Source organism: Canis aureus, chromosome 6 (assembly GCF_053574225.1).
Source record: "Canis aureus isolate CA01 chromosome 6, VMU_Caureus_v.1.0, whole genome shotgun sequence".
Taxonomy (NCBI): domain Eukaryota; kingdom Metazoa; phylum Chordata; class Mammalia; order Carnivora; family Canidae; genus Canis; species Canis aureus.
In genome coordinates this window covers 48,951,066-48,969,188 of record NC_135616.1, presented here as the reverse complement: position 1 = coordinate 48,969,188, position 18,123 = coordinate 48,951,066, and the positions used below count along the sequence as shown (strand labels likewise).

General features: G+C 40.1%; 1 protein-coding gene across 3 annotated transcripts in view; it reads right to left on the bottom strand.

The window, feature by feature from the left end:
* The window catches only part of GREM2 (gremlin 2, DAN family BMP antagonist), a 112,696-nt gene extending 96,329 nt beyond the window's left edge, over positions 1-16,367 (bottom strand). Inside the window, exons 1-2 of one of the 3 annotated variants that reach the window (XM_077901495.1) lie at positions 15,651-15,794; positions 15,077-15,245 (exon numbers count right to left, since the gene is read on the bottom strand). In XM_077901495.1, the coding sequence (XP_077757621.1) occupies positions 15,077-15,084 (8 nt within the window). In that variant the 5' untranslated portion in view covers positions 15,085-15,245; positions 15,651-15,794. Of the gene's footprint in view, positions 1-15,076; positions 15,246-15,650; positions 15,795-16,133 lie in introns of those variants that run through there. The other 2 variants (XM_077901497.1, XM_077901496.1) reach the window with 2 other exon arrangements.
* Between the last annotated feature and the right edge of the window lie 1,756 nt (positions 16,368-18,123).

The following is an 18,123-nucleotide window of genomic DNA, read 5'->3' as shown; positions in this document are numbered from 1 at the left end:
GAGAACTTAATAATAAATCCAAAACAAGATATAAGGGCGAGACCCAAGAAAAACCCAAGCTAAGGGTATACATGCTCTTTGGCCTTATGTCTACTTGTGAATACTATTTTCAGGGAATGCTGCAGTGAAATTTAAAGAAAAAACTTAGAGCTTTCTGTTTGCATGTTTGTTTGCTTAATACTAGGCAGTGTGGTTCACTGACCTAGCCCTTAGAAAAATGGTGAAGCAGTTGCTTTCTTCATGAATCCTCAGGCTCCTTTTCTTACTCATTTTGCTCTCTCAGTGTTGTGCTCTCTCAGTGTTGTGCCCTCCCTGCGTACCCTTTTTCCTTTGTTCCCCTCTCCCTGTGCACCTGTATACTGGCCTTGGCAACCCAGAGTTCTTTGGTCAATCTTCAAATACCCCAGGAGTGTTTTTCTTTCTAAGTCATTTTCCAAATTATGGAAAGGAAGGTGTTATTTCCTATTAAGGAAATTTCAGGCACCAGAAAACCCACTGGGAAGAAAAGCAATCTGAGGATGAGGATAGCGTCCTGGAACACGTCTGGAGGCAGCATATTGAGTAGATGGAAAGCATGGGCTTTGGAGTCAGGCCGAGTTGGGTCTGAATTCTGGCTCCTTGCTATTGGCAGTGTGGCTTTGGGTCTTCATTTGTGTGAAAGGAATAATAATAAGACTTGACTCTAAGGTTGCTTTGAAAATTAATATGATTGTCTCTGTAAAACACCTAATAGTATGCATAGGTTGTAGTCTTGCATGAGGATTATGAGTTAGGGATTTGGAGGTAGATAGATAGAGGGCCTAACTTTTGCTCAGGGGGAAATAACTTGACTCTCAGATTTCTGGAGAGATAGCAGTGCTTTTTTCAGGACTGTTATTAAGGCTTACATGCATGTAAAAAGACTGACTCCAATTCTTGAAATATAGTAAGTTCTAAATGAGGTGTGGCCTACTACATACATATAATAACAGTTAAAATTATATTAATCTACTATGGTTGAGCTCAATGAAGTAGAGATTATTCTTGTTGTCATTATTAGTGAATCATTGGAATTTCTGAATTCCTTTGGGAGACAGGTATCTTCCTTGTTTATTTATTTTTTTTTTAATTTTTTTTTTTAAATTTATTTATGATAGTTACAGAGAGAGAGAGAGAGAGGCAGAGACACAGGCAGAGGGAGAAGCAGGCTCCATGCACCGGGAGCCCGATGTGGGATTCGATCCCGGGTCTCCAGGATCGCGCCCTGGGCCAAAGGCAGGCGCCAAACCGCTGCGCCACCCAGGGATCCCCGGTATCTTCCTTGTTTAAACATGAGATAGAATCCTGAGTCTAATCAATCATTTTATATAATAATATTTCCTATGTAAGGGAAACTTAGTGTTTGAAATCCATTATATTTTTCCAGAGTGAAGCGAAGGAAATGCAAAACAAGATAAATCACTTGATCTTTTCTGTCCCCCATTACTACTTACCATAGTCATTTGTGTGCACCCAACCCACATAACAAGGTGACTGAATTTATTTTTAATGTCATCTTGGGCTGTGGAGAACAGTCTAGAGCACTCCAGGTAAGCCTCTGTTATGAAACAGGATTCCACTTCAGCTGCCTCTAGTCACGTAGATGTACCCAAACTTATGCTCTGACAGAAAAACAAACATTTGGTTATCTCCTTGTGCATACTTGGGGGAGAGGGGAAAAAAAAGAAAAAAGAAAAGGATCTGACCTTTTGATATTCACTTTCTCCATCCTGCGTCTGGCCAGTGCACAAGTAAATAAAGGCTGGGAACTACAAGCCCACTGTGCCATTCTTCGTCATGAACTAAAATTCAGCCAACACCAGATATGAAACCAGAAACAAGCAGCATTACTACTCTACTGAGGCACATTGCCTTCTTCAGATCATGTTTTTCCAAAGAGCTACACCTGAATGTGACTTGCTGGGCTTCCAATAATCCTTTTTTTATGATTGTGGTTACGATCTTTTCGGAAAAAGCCAGGAATGAGACCACTGTCTCTGGTGTGCAGCAAAATTCAGAAGCCAGAGCATTCAGAGTGTGGTGCAGAAGGAGCCTACTGAGCCACGGGCAGGCGAACCAGCAGGACATTTTAGATGTCACAAACCGTTTGCATTTACTAGTAGTTCAAGGAACTAGGAAAAAGTTGCACAGCAGATCTATTGTACTGTTACAGGGACAAATAAAACAGAACACAACACAACCAAACCAAAACAAAACAAAAACGAAACTGTGAAACAGATGATGTGTGGGAGTAGTAAACTGCCCAGCATAATAGACACACAGTCTCCTCCAGGATGGTATGTGCTTCACAGTCTCTACAAAACACAACTAGTGATTCACATTGCCGTTTTGCTCTGTTCCCACTTCACGTGGCTCAGAGGTAGCCCTTCCTATTGAATGTGGCTATTGTCTGTTTAGTGTTTGTCTCTCCCGGTGGACTGGGAACTGTTGGAGGGCAGGACCGTATCTTAGTCCTTGTTTTATATTCCTAGTGCCTGGCACACTGAAAACAATAATGTCTGCTGATTGTATATAAATCATAACCCTGACAAAACAGGGCTAAAGTTCTAAACTGATAGGCAGTTTGTTAACATACATTATCCGTGACGGTTTTTTTTATATATATTTAAACAGTTACAGGTCCTTACTTTCAAATTCATATACACCAAGTTATTCGTTTTCTCATGTATCCCCAACACACTTTAATGTACCTACCTACCCTATAGGCCAGCTACTGAGGGGGTTTACACAGATGGAAAAAATCTTTTCCTCTCCTTTAATGAGATTATTGAATCTGTGTCACGAGCCACAGCCTATATATTCAGAAGCCGCCCTAATAAATAGTTTGGGGTTTATTTGATAGTCTTGGCTGTCACTTGAAACAGAAAATCAGTTCAACACCACAGCAGTTAATATTGACTAAATGCCTCCAAACCTCAATTGGCCAATGTTTTAATCATATGGAGACAATCTGAATTTTACTGCCATCAAGAAACAACAGGAATATCTAATGCAGGAATTAGGAATGCATATCAATTTTCACAGTGCAGTTTAGTAATTATGAGAGTACACTTTCTTGTTGTCATTAAAGGGGCTTTCTGGTAGCCAAACTATTGTTCTGGTGTGTGGTGAGTCTAAAGACTCCACTGGCCTCTCTGCCTTTGATCTTTTGAGTTTCTGAAGTTGTGGGATTTTGCATGCTACACTGATAATCTGGGAAAATGTACAATCACTATAAAAGGAAATTTTCCTATTAGTCCAAGAATAATCGTTTATAGCAAAACCACCTGACAGAAACATGTGGGTGCATATCACCCTTATGAAGACCAAAGATATTTTTACAACTGAGGATTATTTTCTTCCCTTTGTACAAATCCATATGGTGCCTATTCAGACATCAGTCATCACCAGTGCCGTCTCATTCAACCCCAAGAATAGAGTTCACAATTTTTGCTCCAAATTTGGATAAAAAGAAGTTTTATGAAGAGTTAGTTGTTTCATCTTCCACGACCCAATTACTTGAGATCAATGGCATATAGACTCAGCTGGGGTAGAGCAGCAATCATGAATGAAAGTCATAGGGTGTGGCTTTCCTGTCTTGGGTACAGCCTGCTTGATCCATGCCCTACATCCTACTGCTTTCTCTCCTGGAGTAAAGCATCCTACTGACTGTATAAGGGATAGTACTTCTCCCACAGTGAACAGTCTATCTCTTGTTGACCCTCATTACCACATGTAGGGACTGCTGCACCTCATACATTCATTCATAAAAAGGAAAGGAGGGAGGTGCCACTGTTTACTGTGGTGACCTGTCCTAGGTGTATGTCTGGTTCTGTGCATGCTTGGTTCCAGAAATAAAAGGAAAGAGGAGGGAGACAGACCACTGTGCCAACATAACCTGGCTAAAGAAGATCATAATATTTTCCTCCTGAGAATGACCTTCCTCTGACAAAAAGAGTGGGAAAATTCTGGGTGGACTCTGACACCACTTCTCTTCTTTGGCTGCATTTGTTGGTTAAAGTAATTCTAAATGTGACCAAGTAAACCTGTCTGGCTAGGCCATTTGAACTAGAGAAGACACTAATTGTTGGGGATGTGGAAAAACCTGACTACGTATATAACAATAATAAATCCATCCACCCCCCCAAACAGAGGGAAGGGAAAGTCATTGTTATTACTTCAGTAAGCCGGAATCTGTCATGACACTTGGTGACCTGGGAAGGAGAACGCAAGTACTAGGAGAACATCTCCTAATACTTTATTCCATTTTCCATTTGTTCACCACTTGGTTTGAAGGCATTGTTGGACTTCTAAAACTGATTGTAACTATTTCAATGAACCTCAGCCTTGGGGAGTTCAAGCTCTGGAATTATCTACTATTGCAGAGAGCAGGAGAAAATTTCATTCAAATTAAACAAAAACAGACTACACTGCATTTATACAAAATCCTTCTACTGTCCCCAAAGCAAAATGATTTCTCCCCCACTCTGGCGCACACCCTGTAGGCTGCACCTTGGACCTTTGTGAAATCTCCTACAGCACTCTGTGTACTGTTGATTTAGGCTTAGCTTAATGGTAGAGGTCCACTGGGGAGCATGGTGTAGTAGAAAGAGGAATAGATGGAAGAAACTGGGAACTACTTCTAGTTCTACAAAATAAGTAGTTAGCAGTCTTACAGGGCACACAACTTTCTGGGCTATCAGTTCTTATGTGTAAGATGATAAGATTTAATAAGTTGTTTCTTTGTATCTCTAAAACTCAATGAGTTAGAAGACATTAATACATAACACAAGTCATAAGGTAGAGAAAACAGAAAGAAAATAATGCAAAGTGGCACACAGTGTGATTTGCCCCAGCCTTATTGGAGCATCAAAAATTCTTCATTGGAAGTAACATCTCACTCCTCCAATGCCCTTGTCACTTTGTCTCCATCTTTGTCAATTTTATCCAGTTCTTACCTGACGTTCTCATAACTGACATATAGATATTGTCTTCTCCATTAGCCGTAAGCTCCTTGAAAATATGATCCATCTATTCTACTATTTATAAATCTCTGGATCTATAAATATTTGTCAGAAGAATCAATGGTTCTGGTGGGAGTGTTTAATGCTTCTAGATAATTATTATATTTAAAAGATAAAATTAAGTCTCAAATGATTTATTTATCTCAGTTCATAAAACTGGATTTGAACCCCAGTTCTCAAGTATTCACAGTAATGTGCTGTTCTTTTATTAAAATTCACAGATGCTCATTCTGAAGACCTTTGTTTCTCCGCCCTCCTCCCCCTCTGCCAATCCACTAATATCAAAAGCCTGGTAAATAAATAAACAAATAATAACAAGAACTGCATTTTTTTGTGCCTGGGCTGAAAGCATTATTTTATAAAATTCTTAATACTATGCACATTTAGATGAGGATCACTGCTTCTGAGTAGTAGTGCCACTCAGATAGGAATGGAGCCAGGATTATCTGACTCCAAAGTTCATGCCTTAAACAAGTAGTGCACACTTCCTTTGTGTTTGATTATCTACCCAACACAACCTACCTAGACTCTTATTTCTGTGAGTGTCTAGTATGAACCCTACATCACTGTGATGCAACAGAGCCAAAATTATTGAAGAAAAAGGCAATATTTTAGAGCTTTGTTGTGGTGAAGAGGCAATGAATTTTATTTGGAGTTCGTAAGCTATTCGATTACTTAGCCACTTAATGGCTGTGCGAAGTTAGGAAATTTACTGAAGCTTAATAAACTTCAGTTCTTTGTTGGTAAAATGTGGACAAGAGCACGTACCACAAGAAGTTTTTATAAAAACTCAACGACATAGTGTGTTCATATACCTAAAAATGCATAGTGTGTGCTCGATAAGTCCTTTCTCATCCTCTCCCAACTCTGCCTTCCAGTGTAAGCACTGCCTTCCCAAATTCCTAACAATGAAAGAATGAACTATACATTGGCAGGAACGTCTTGGCATCCTCTATTAAGGAGAACTTCTCTCCTCTTCAGCTTAAATAAAGTGCTTTACCTCACTAGAGGTTACCAGAGCCCATCAAGGCCCTAGCCATCCTGAAAGGTATTTGCTATCAACACTTTCATTGAGTTGAGTAGAAGAGAAGTTGCTCATTTTGCCATGAACAAAATTCTTCCCTGATGTTTTTATTTCGGTACTCAGTAGTCCAGAACTATGTTCTTCATGAGCCCATACCATAATGATACTTTTATTGAGTAAAATCAGAAGTATTCTTTCTCATATTTTCTTCCTTAATTTATTTTTAAAATATAGGGCCACTGGTTCTGCAACAACAGTGACCTCTACAGGGGCATTCATTGATTCATTTGCCAAACATGAACTATCTTGGACTAGAGACATCAAGATGAAAATGCATGACCCCTTAAATATCTCACAGTACCTCAGGGGAGAGAAGAAATGAAAAGACAATTACAATGCAGCCTAGAGCTATCTATGCCTAGGAACCTCACGTGGTGACCCACGTGGTGAGTCTCTGAGTCTTTATAAAGGGTACTAGCCAGACCTGATCAGCAACTATGGCTCTCAGCCATCCAATTCACAAGTACTTACTGATATTTGAGTCTACGTTAGAAACAAACACAAAGATATGTGGCATGATATATGCCTTTGAAGGACTCTTCTTTCCTTACAGAAGCCAGTTGGCTCAAACCCTTGAAAATTTAAATTGAGGAAAGCAATGGACTTTTCTTTGCCTCTTGGTCTCAACCACGTAGCCTCAGTGTTAGGTGGTAGCATCAAGGTCCCACTCCATATCAGATGTATCACTCCCCTCAACTGAACCCAATCTCCGCACCACCTCTTGCCAGCACGAGCTTCCTTGGCTCACAGTGTGGCCCATTCCATTTGGGGCAACTTAAGGTGAGAAACAATTTGCCATCTAATAAGCCAAATTTACCATCCTATAGAGTATGGTGTTCTACATTTTTTTTCCCATGGACTGCCTTTGAGTCTAGTGAATTTCCTTAGGATAATGTTCCTAAGTTCAGAAATGTATACTTTTTTTTAAGATGTAAAGAATGAGCAGGGAGGGGCTGAGAGAGAAGAATAAAGAGAATATTAAGCAGGCTCCACGCTCAGTGCAGTCTGACATGAGCTCTGGGATCATAACCTGAGCCGAAATCAAGAGTCAGATGTTTAACCAACTGAACCACCCAGGCACTCTCAGAAATATATACTCTAAATAGGAAACTATGCATGTATGTGTGTGTGTATATATGTATGTGTGTATATGTGTATAAGTATACAAATATGTATGTATATCAATATGTTTTAAAAACAAAAGACACAGATTTATGTGGTCTTCTTTACAACATGTCTAGAAATAGGTATAACTATCATAATTTTGAAGTAGTGCTATGTGTAAGTGATATTTTGAAACATCTGTATCAACTCTAATATGATATGAAAATAGCCCTGATTTCTATTGGTGACAAGGCGACAGTTCTACTAATACTACTGTGGTGTGTTACTCACATTCATAACTAAAGGGGATGGGAAATTTCAGTTACAGGGTAGCAGAACCAAAGATGTAATTTTTTCCCACCCAAATTCATAGACTTCCTTGAATTGTCACAAACTACCTCAAGGTAAAGAATTCTTTCACAGAGATTCTTAAAAATTTGCTTTTTGCAACCACACACAGCAAATCAGTCTTAACTCTCCTGCTTCTCCTGAATTAAGGCATCCAATTAAAAAACTGACTTTGTTTCCAGAATCTTTGGTAATCTTTGGTAACACTTTCTCTGCATTGAGCTAGAGTTTGTTAATTTCCAAATTAAAGCACAAAACCCAGAGAGTAAGCAAACATTCCAGTATGTTATGACCAGCCCACATAACCCCAGAGGAATGAAGGATAAACTTGAAGGAACACCTTGGCACCCTCTCATGATGAAGTTGTCTCTTGGGGAGAAAAATGTGTCAAAATGGCTGATTAACTATTTTACAGTCAAAGTAGTAAGTTGTTTAAAAAGAGGATTGACTTTTAGTGACAGTTTGATTTTCTTACTGAAATGATCATTTTAAACACAAGTATGTAACACAAGGGATTAGTAACACAAAACTAAAAGAAAAAAAAAAGGGTTTTTTTTCCCAAGATGAATGACTGAGTTTGTCATTTGTTTAGCTTATGCTGGATGTGTGTATTTAAAGCTTTTTGAAGACTGCGCCTTCCAGCAGATAAGCAGGAGTCTCTGATCCTCGCTGTAAATTAGATGTAGCTGGAGCTCAATAGTGGTACGATTAATTAAGCACCAATTCTGTGCTGGGAAGCAAAAAGATGAATAAGAAATGGCTTCTGTCCTCAAGGGAATTTAAAATTTAGTAACAGACATAGATATATGACAAAAATAATTATACAAGGAAGACTAAAACCACACTATATTGGAGGGGGAGGAATATCCAAAATGATATAAAGAAAAGAGTTGTGCTATTATAATCAGTAGACTTAAACTGTCAAATGGTTTTGTTGACAAGACAAAATAATACTATAGATTCTCAAAGCATTCCATATTATCATACTCAGCAAACACCACTATAATTGCTAGGGTATTCCCTGTCTTTCCCACTTATTTGAGCTCTTCGTGATTATCCCCTAGAATCTTGCACAGCACCTTGCACATGGTATCTTCTCCATACCTACTATAAATAAGTGAATGAAGGTGCAACATACAATGGGAGAGGTGAAGGAGGGAGTGGAAACCCAGTTCGACAATTTGCTTGGCTGTGTTAATTTTTGAAAGCTCTTGAGCTCTCTAAGCCTTGGTTATCTCACCTGTAAAATGGGAATAATAGTAAGAATCCTAGGCTCTTGTTAAAGATTTAGATGATACCTATTAAATATTTAACAAATGGTCATCCCTCAAGGAATGTCAGCTGTTGTCCCAGAAGGAAACACGCAGAACTGATGTTTAGGGCTGGAATCAAATACAATGATCCACTTCCGCTTTTTCTTTTGAAAGAGTAAACTCAAGAGACTGTAGGCTCTACCTCTTTCTAAGGCCACGTGTCCAGTATGAAAAACAGGAACAGGTGCAAACCTTGTCTCCTGACTTTCCTAGCTTAATAACTTTTATGAATAACTAGATAACCCTTTTCTAGGTCAAAGGGGTCTTAATACCTTTTGGGCCTCTGAAACACAGTGATACTATTGTCAGCAATTGTCTGTTTTCTCCAAAGTTTACATTCTCTGAATTCACAGAAGTGAGATATCTTAAGTACTTTTTCCATATTATTTGTCAAGTTAAAGTCTTGGAGATATATATATATATATATATATATATATATATATATATATATATTTGAAGCTACACATTTCTGTATTGCTCCATATATTTAACGAAGAACAGTGAAGAGTGCTCTCTGAAGGCCAGAGGATATGGCCCTAAGACATAAATATATCCTCAGCAAAGAGGTTAAAATGGACACCAATCTATGTTCTCTTTCAAGTAGTAGGCTTGAGGGTATTTTTCATCTGTTTATACTCATTTTTCATCTCCTCAAATGAAACACTCCTATGCCAATAGACTTAAATCAAGCAATAGTCAATCAAGACTATTTCCATATACACAATTGTAATCACTTAGTAACCAGTTGGTACTATATAGGAAGATGTTTGCTTGTTGTGTTTACATGTGTGAGTAACTGGTTTATCTAGGGATTAAATGCAACAATGCATGTAAAGGATCATGCTAGAGATAATAACCAGACTATTTTATTACTATTTCTGTTGTTTCTACTATACAAAGAAGCAGCTCAGTAGCTATCTGTTGAATGAATGCTTGCATAAATGGTTATGTTCTTAGCTATCAAATGTTATAACCAATTGCCTTAATTAATAAAACTTGCAAGAGATAAATCCTTGGGGTGGTGGTAAAGATTAAATTACATATTATGCAGGAATGTATCTAGTATAATCTGGTATGTGTTCAGCATTGATGTTAGATCAATGTTAGATCAATCTTATTTTGAAAATGATCAATAAGGGGAAAATTAAAGATAGCTTGAAAATTTGATGAAATTTAGATTCCTAGAAAAAGCAGTTGGCAATGAAATCTCATTATAGAGCTGCTGGGTTTTTATTAACTGTAAGTAAAATATCAACACATCTATCAACTTTCCCAAAACACTGCTACTACAATTAGAAAATATAATGCATTATCCAGAGTATGTATTGTAATTGCATAAAAGCAGAGTGAGGTGGCAAGTTTCCCATAGGTGATAAGATTAGCTTCCTCCAGCTTTTAGAGTCACAGCTGTAGAACCAGGTGGAATAATTTTTAATGCAGATGGTATTTGTACTAGACAAAGTCAACTCAGCTTAGCATTTCACATGAGTTAGTCAAGTGTTCCCTTGCTCACCGTGTTCTCTTTTTCCGCCCCCCTCCCGCTGTTTAAATAAATTACAGGAGAGGAGAATTTTAGCTTGGAACTGCTACTAATCCATAACATGAAAGTCATGTTTGTGAATATTCCTGCTCCTGGCACCATATCCTTTAAAAGCTCTCTTTGGGGACAAGTTTTTCATTAAGTCATGTATTTCCTTTGTCTCTAATTCCCTTGCATTCATAATTCAGAGATGTTTTCTTAGTGTAACATACTCTCAGGTATGTCTTCTCCTGAGGGTTACTATATCTGCGAGCATACTATGATCTTACTTACCCTGCTTTGCCTCTCAAACAGGTAAGTGCCTTCAAAGAGATTTACCCTTTAGCCATGGGATTCCTTTATTACAAAGTAATCTAGAAAAAAGAGATGGAATCCAGAGTTTCTCTGACTGAAAGGAGATGGGATGTGACATCAAAAACTGAGAAGCAGCAGTGGACCTTCTCAGCCTCTAGGATTTATCTCTCCTTCCCTTGTTGCTGATACCTCACTATTACAACATTGTGTTTGGTTCCCCCTTCATCCAAGCTTCTGCACTATTGGGGCACCGTGTAATTCCATACAGTACTTGGGTGTGTTAGAGGTTAACACGGTTGAGAATGGGGGAGACACAGTGTGACCTCCCTTTCTTCCCAGACACCAGGAAATCTTTACTTTGTCCTTGAAAAAACTTTTTGCTTTGATTCAAGGACACCATACCTCCCAGCAGAACACAGTGGCACTAGAAAGAAGCAGTGTCCTGCGCACAGGCCGAGCCCCTGATGGGCAGTCCCAGGATTCCCTACCCTTTCCTGACACAGAGGTCACAGCTTCCCTCAACCTTGCCTGCCCACCCCCACCCCAGTGTCCCTTCTCCCTCCTCTGCTCTCAGGAAGAACCGCAGCTTTTCACCAAGAAAACTTTTTTCTGGGCCTCCCAGACTTTGTTTTAAAGCCCCCTCTGAGCTGTATCCCCTAGCCTTCATATTTAGCAGCAAGTTGTATGGCATTTGACCCAAAGATGGTGAAGAGACAAAGGTGTTCCTAAAGCTAAAATCACCAACCTAGCTAAATTAAGATGAAGCATACAGGAATTATCACTGCCAGCCACAGGTTGCCCACTTTGAGTGATTATTTCTCTCTTCTATGCACATTTATAGTTTGGCCCCAGAATATGGCTGATCATGAAAGTAACAACAGTGCGAGGCTTATTAGCCATGAATTTTTAAAAAGCCAGACTAGGTGTAGTAGGGACTAGTCTGACCATCTCTGAGATTCTAAGAGATAGATGCATAATTCTTGTTATTCTACCACATGTCTTAGACTCTGAAAAAAAACACTTAAAAAAGCTATTCCAGCTCTTCTGTTTTGAAACCAAATTTGCTAGGATTCTAGAGACACACTTGACTATCACTGTACAAAATGTATTCTTGTGGCCCTGAACCTACCTTTGAGACATGTTTAAAACAAAGGCTAGGTTTATGGATAAAGTAGCTCATAAGAATTTCCCCCTGGGGCAGCCTGGGTGGCTCAGCGGTTTAGTGCGCCTTCAGCCCAGGGCGTGATCCTGGAGACCAGGGATCGAGTCCCACGTCTGGCTCTAGTGCGTGGAGCCTGCTTCTCCTTCTGCCTGTGTCTCTGTCTCTCTCTGTCTCTCATAAATAAATAAAATCTTAAAAAAAAAAAAAAAAAGAATTTCCCCTTGGAGCACCAACTCAAGAAACCCTATTCTCTCTCTTCTCTTTTTCTCTGTATTCTACTTCCCTTTCTCTCATCCATCTCCTAGCAGAGTAAAGATAAAGATCACTTGAATAACTTCAAAGAATGAAGCTAATTCAAAGAAAGAGAAGTTGAGTTCTCTCTTAAATATGCTGCTTTTCTTATTTTGCCAGGCGGCACCAATTCTGGAAGCAAAAGTAGAAAAAAGTCTTCTGAATGGTGTATCCCCCTTCTTTTTTTTTTAAAAAAGATTTTATTTATTTATTCATGAGAGACACACACAGAGAGAGAAACAGAGACATAGGCAGAGGGAGAAGCAGGCTCCACGCGGGGAGCCCGTTGTGGGACTCGATCCCCAGGACTCCAGCATCACGCCCTGAGCTGGAAGGCAGCCGCTTAACCGCTGAGCCACCCAGGCATTCCAGTATATCCCTTATTAAGTAAGGCTCTAGACTCTACTTTTCAAAGGGAAGAAGGTATATACAGTTAGGCAGACTGGTTTAGCTATTCTGGAGATTGGAGTCTCCCCCTGGTCAAGAGAAGACATCACTTTTCACAGTTTGCATGCTGCCCTCTCCTGGCCTATGTGTCTGGGAATGTTACCAGCACGTCAAATGTATTTATTTTCATCCCACACCTGGGTGCAAGGTGTGTGTGTATACATGAGAATTTGTTTAAAATATTTAGGAAATCTCACTAAGAGTTTATATTTGAAGCTTGTTTGAGGAAACAAACTCACTATTCCCCTTACTCTTGGATTCATATTTATACCATCTCCCCTCATACCTTAGTGCCTTGACCCTCTCCCTATTCATCCTCTTACTCCCACGTGGCTCTGGGACTCTACACTGCAAATCAGTGTTCCACATGAGCTGGGTCCTATAGATGAGCTGGCCAATCACAGACATATTCCCAATTAGAAGGTGTGGCCATGGGAAATATCTGTATTTAGCTTAGTGGTTTGAAGACCAAACTTTAGCCTGACTTGTGATCAAAATTAATTCTACACATTATTAGGTCAGCATGTCTGATTTTTATAAGAGGGAACTCTGTGGTAGGAACAGAAACAGCTAAGCAAACACAGAAGTAGACGGCACCAGAGGCCAAGTCCATAATTGTATACCTTCCCCTTCAAAACAATTTGTCTTATTTGCTGGTTCTTTGTGTAACTTGTTTTTAAACCCAACACTTGGCACGTTTGGTTGCAATAATTCATCACTTTCTCCTAAATACTTAAAGGACCCTGATACTGAGAAAATGCTTGCAACCTCGCATGATTGCTGTAGCAACGCTGGCGTAATGTGGCTGGTCTAATCTGTTGTGTGCCTGTGCCTCTGCAGACTCTAAGTGTTTGTCCTTGACCTAGGCCGGCCAGCCCTTTTCATATCAATAAGAACTCGGTGCCCAGACTGGGAACCTAATTCCATTCCTTTGCTTTAGAGGAAGAGATCTAAGGAAGAGGTGTTTACTTTAAAGAGATTTAAAGGCATGTATCTTGTTTAAATTTTACCAAACTTATAACTGGCGGATATCTAAAGCTCTAGCTGGCTATACTAAAATGCACAGGGAATGAACTTTTCATTACTTCTCTCAGTGAAGAATGATAGCACAAAACAATGAGTAATCAAAGCATTGTTTACATTTATCTTCCAAACACCATCAGCGTCTCTTAGTCCAGATAAAGTGTGTTTATATATTCAGCCTCACATTTACTTTGTCACTACCGACATGCCCCAAATTGCTTTAGAGTTTGAATGGCAAGGGGAAAATGAGTCTCAATTTATTTCAGTTATTATATTTGTAGATTAAAAAATGTTTATAGTAATGCAAAACTGCCCTTTTAACTGGAAGTAGAATTTCGTTGGGTCAGTTAAATAGTATTTATTTAAATAGGTAAATTCTTGACAACTAGTTTCCTTTGTGATGTAAAAAGAGAAAAATATCATCTATAAAATCAGAATGTTCTCTCCTAAATAAAACATTCACTTGCCATGTGTATTCCTTGACATGATTTCAAAAATACCTGCTAAATCATTCAAACTCGGCACTGGACAAAAATATGAGCAGTTTTCATGACTCCATGGTAGAGCTAAGCATGCAGTTTCCTTAATGACAAAAGAACATGTTAATTTGATAAAAACCAGGTCAGTGTAAATTCCCCATTGAGATATGTAAAGCAAATACCTTTCTTATAACTTCCTTATCTACCTTGGGCAGGCACATGTCTTGGATAAGGAGTGCCCTAAAAAACAGGCATGACAGAGTGGGGAACTGATTGTGAATTACCAATGGATGGTTTGAATATGTTCCACCAAGAATCCACTGGGAAAAGTGCTAATAAGGTAACATATTCTATTGGTCCTGCACCTGCTGTAGTGCCATTCTCCTGTGGAACTAGAGTCCCAATCTGTGTCTGTTCTGAACTGCAGGAAAAGCTCTTTATCCAGGGATTCAGAGCAGCTATATAGTAGTTATTTGAGGATCGCCCAAAGCAAGACTAATCTTTTAACTCAGCCTTCATTCAATCCCCACTGGCTTTTCCAAGGCAAAGACTGAACCCATTAAGCAATGTTAATTTAATCACAAGTAATCAACGGGGGGAAAAAAAGTTATATAATCATCTTCAAAATTTGAAATCAAACCCTGTAAAATCCCAAGACACAGAATTCTTTTTTTTTTTTTACAAAATTCATGTCTCAAAATAAAATGAATAAAGAAAGGAAAAGAAATGGCCAGATGCCTACCGATTTTAGTACCAAATTAAATCAAACCAAAAATGGGCATTTCCTTACAAGTATCACATTTATGACACAATTCCAATTCATGACTCTTTAATGCAATAATACATGAGGTCTTGGAACTCATCCTGCCTGAGGGTGCAGAACAGAATTGCATATTCAACTGGTAAGACAATGTAGAGATAAATCAGGTACACAAGAAGAGCCACTGACCATTCCATTGAGAAATCTTTCTCCTTCCTCTCTTTATCTTGGACCACAGCGAAGCAATACAGTGCTATTTCAACTCATGAGTTTAGTCCACGTTGGCCACAGGCTTTAGAGATGAAAACCACGCTCAAGTCCTCTCTGGTTCCTGACTCCTTCAAGGGAGGGTATTAACCTGATGGGGAGGTGGGAACGTTCAACGCCTGCTTTCTAACCATCAGATGCTGTTTGAGTTGCTACAGGTCACAACTGTAACGGGGGGGTGGGGGGGTCACCAAGATACACAAGTGGGCAGCATGACAACATGCAGATACTGATGTGGTTTTAAAGAAAGAGATGACGGTCAAGTTGGAAGGTCTTTGCTTTACACCCACAGAGAATTCAATAGGTGGACAGACCCTGCAGCCCCCAGACACACGGTAACGGCTTTGATCATCTAGGGGGCATCGGGAGAGACCCTCGGTGCTTTCTACTCCGGCCAGCGCGGGGGGAACAACGATGTCAATTACTTTCAAGTGCCTTGCGAAGGTAGAAATCAGAAACCGTGTCTGTGCCGCGCTCGTGGTGACAAGCTGCGTACCTGCAATGACGTGATGGAAGCCGCCTCCTCGCGTCCCGCTCCTCCGCGCTCTACAGTCCCCTGCGCGCGGTGCGCCGGCTCTCGCTCTGCCGCCTTCGGGGGCCCGCGGCCGGGGCGGCGCGGACGCGCATGCGGAGGCGCGCGGGCCGGGGCCGGGGCCGGGGCCGGGGCCGGGGCGGGGGCCGGGGCGGGGGCCGGGGCCGGGGCCTGGGGCCGGGGGCCGGGCTGGGGCTGGGGCTGGGGGCGGCGGGGCGCCGGCTCCACGGCGCGCGCTGGGCTGCGGCTCGCAGATGTGCACCGGCCCGGGGCTCAGCTCTGACTCCGCGCGGCGCTGCACCGGGATATTATCGCAGTCTGGGATTCCTATTGGCTCTGCACGCCAAACAAATCACACCAGCCACCCCCCACCCCCCTTCTCGGTTTCACTCAGCGCTTGTTTCTCATCTAACCCACAAACATTGCAGCCACACACACTTCACTCACTTGCAATGTTTCTCTTTTTCTCCTTCCAGTCTGGATTTACAACCCTGTGGTCAGCTGTTAACATTTTTTTTAGCAGGCTTCCAATCCAAACCTTCTTGTTTATGCAGAGAAATTCTCCATCCCTAAACCCGCAAAAACCACTCATTCCCCTCAGATCTTCTTCCTCCTTTTGTTGATGGGTTTGCAATGTGAAGAATGTACAAAGCCTGTGTGTGATGCGTCCGTGTGTGTGTGTGTGTGTGTGTGCGCGCACACACACACATACACACGCGCGCACACACTAGGCTCCTTTTGTTTTGAATAACTGAGGCCAAAGAAATTAAAGGCAAGCTGAGCCTAATAACCTAAGTGAGAGCTCAACTAATAAAATCTTGAATGAATTCAGTGGAAAACACTCATTGCTTGAGTTTGTTTTCTGTTCCAAATAGCGCTTTGGTCATTATCCCTATTTTTGTTTATTGAATGCAGAGGTTTCTAATGCAAATCAGACTTTACAGCATCCAGCGAACATGAACAATGACGCCAGACCAATTCTTGTGCTGCGTGGGCTCCGTGTGTTATATCAGAAGGCTCCAGTGACGCCTGCATGCTGCTGCTGCTGCTGCTTTTTTTATTTTATTTTTTATTTTTTTAAATTTTTTGGTCTTCTCTCTACTGATGGTCTCAAGACAGACACTCTCTTAGTGTGATTCACTGGTCAAAGAAGGCTGGTGACACTCTACTGATAAAGTTTCCTGCATTAAAATGTTCAATCTGTGTATATCAAGAGTGATAAACCTTCAGTTAGAGAATGAGCCCAAGAAAAATTTTCTGAGATCTGACAAACTTGGCTGGGAAAATTAAGAATAAAATAAAACTTCACTGTGTTTTCTAACACAGACCCTCCCTTAGTTTCCCCCCCACCAAATCATTTTCACTTGTGCCTGTTAAAATTTTAATGACAGTTAAATTTAATGACAAGAAACATTGCTTCCGAAGTCACTGAGCTCTGTTTTGATTTTTGACTTGAAATTTTCCCCCAGTGTTACGGGATTTTGTGTACTATTTTGGTATTTGATGATCTGGTTTCAGCCCTGTTCACAACACATTTTGTTGCGAAGTCACAGGAAATAAAAATTAGTTTTTGAAATTTATTATCACCAAACCAACTACCTGCTTGCTTTTCTTACTTGGACATGTTCCAAGAAGGCTTATTTTCAGAGTAGGCTAACCTGAAACCAGCTGAATTTGACAAAAGAAATATAAAACAAAACCACATTTGGCCACACTGGTTTCTGCCAACAACAGTCCAACTTCAAATGGCATCTCCTTATTACTTTTACAATTCTAATCTATTCCCTTCCTTTAGGTAAACAGTTTAAAAAAAAATAACACTGACATAAATCTTTGAATGTGTGAAGTGTATTTCCTTTAAAGGTCTCAGCAGTTGTAGAAAGAAGGGAGTCATAGGTAAGACTTTCCAGATTTTCCAGGTGGAGAAACAGAGTCAGAGAATGATAAAGTGACTTGCCTTAGGTTATGAAGGTAGACAGCAAACAGAGCTGGGAGATTGGATGACTGCATTTCTTCTTATCTTTTTGAGATTACCATTCTATACAAATTATTCAGCTCAAAGGAAAGTGAAGTGTTAATGCAGCAGATTTGGATTCCTGTGTGCCTTTGCACAAACAAGCTAACAATTCATGAAATCATCTGACCAACTTGGTAAATAGTTATTTTACACATAATTCTGGGACAGATCATGATACGTTCTGATAAATCGCCAATAATTTGTAATTTCTAAGAGTTGCCTTCAAAAAAGAAAGAAGTGATTGATAACAACAAGCAGGATGTTATGTTTTCTGCTTGTTATTTGAGGGGAACATCATCACTCTTTATATTCCTGGAAAGACAGTGCAAATAAAATACCGGATAACAACCTCACAGATGAATCTTAAACTTTATTTTAGGTCTTAATCCAAGTCTTTCCTTAAACTGGATGGTTAAGGAT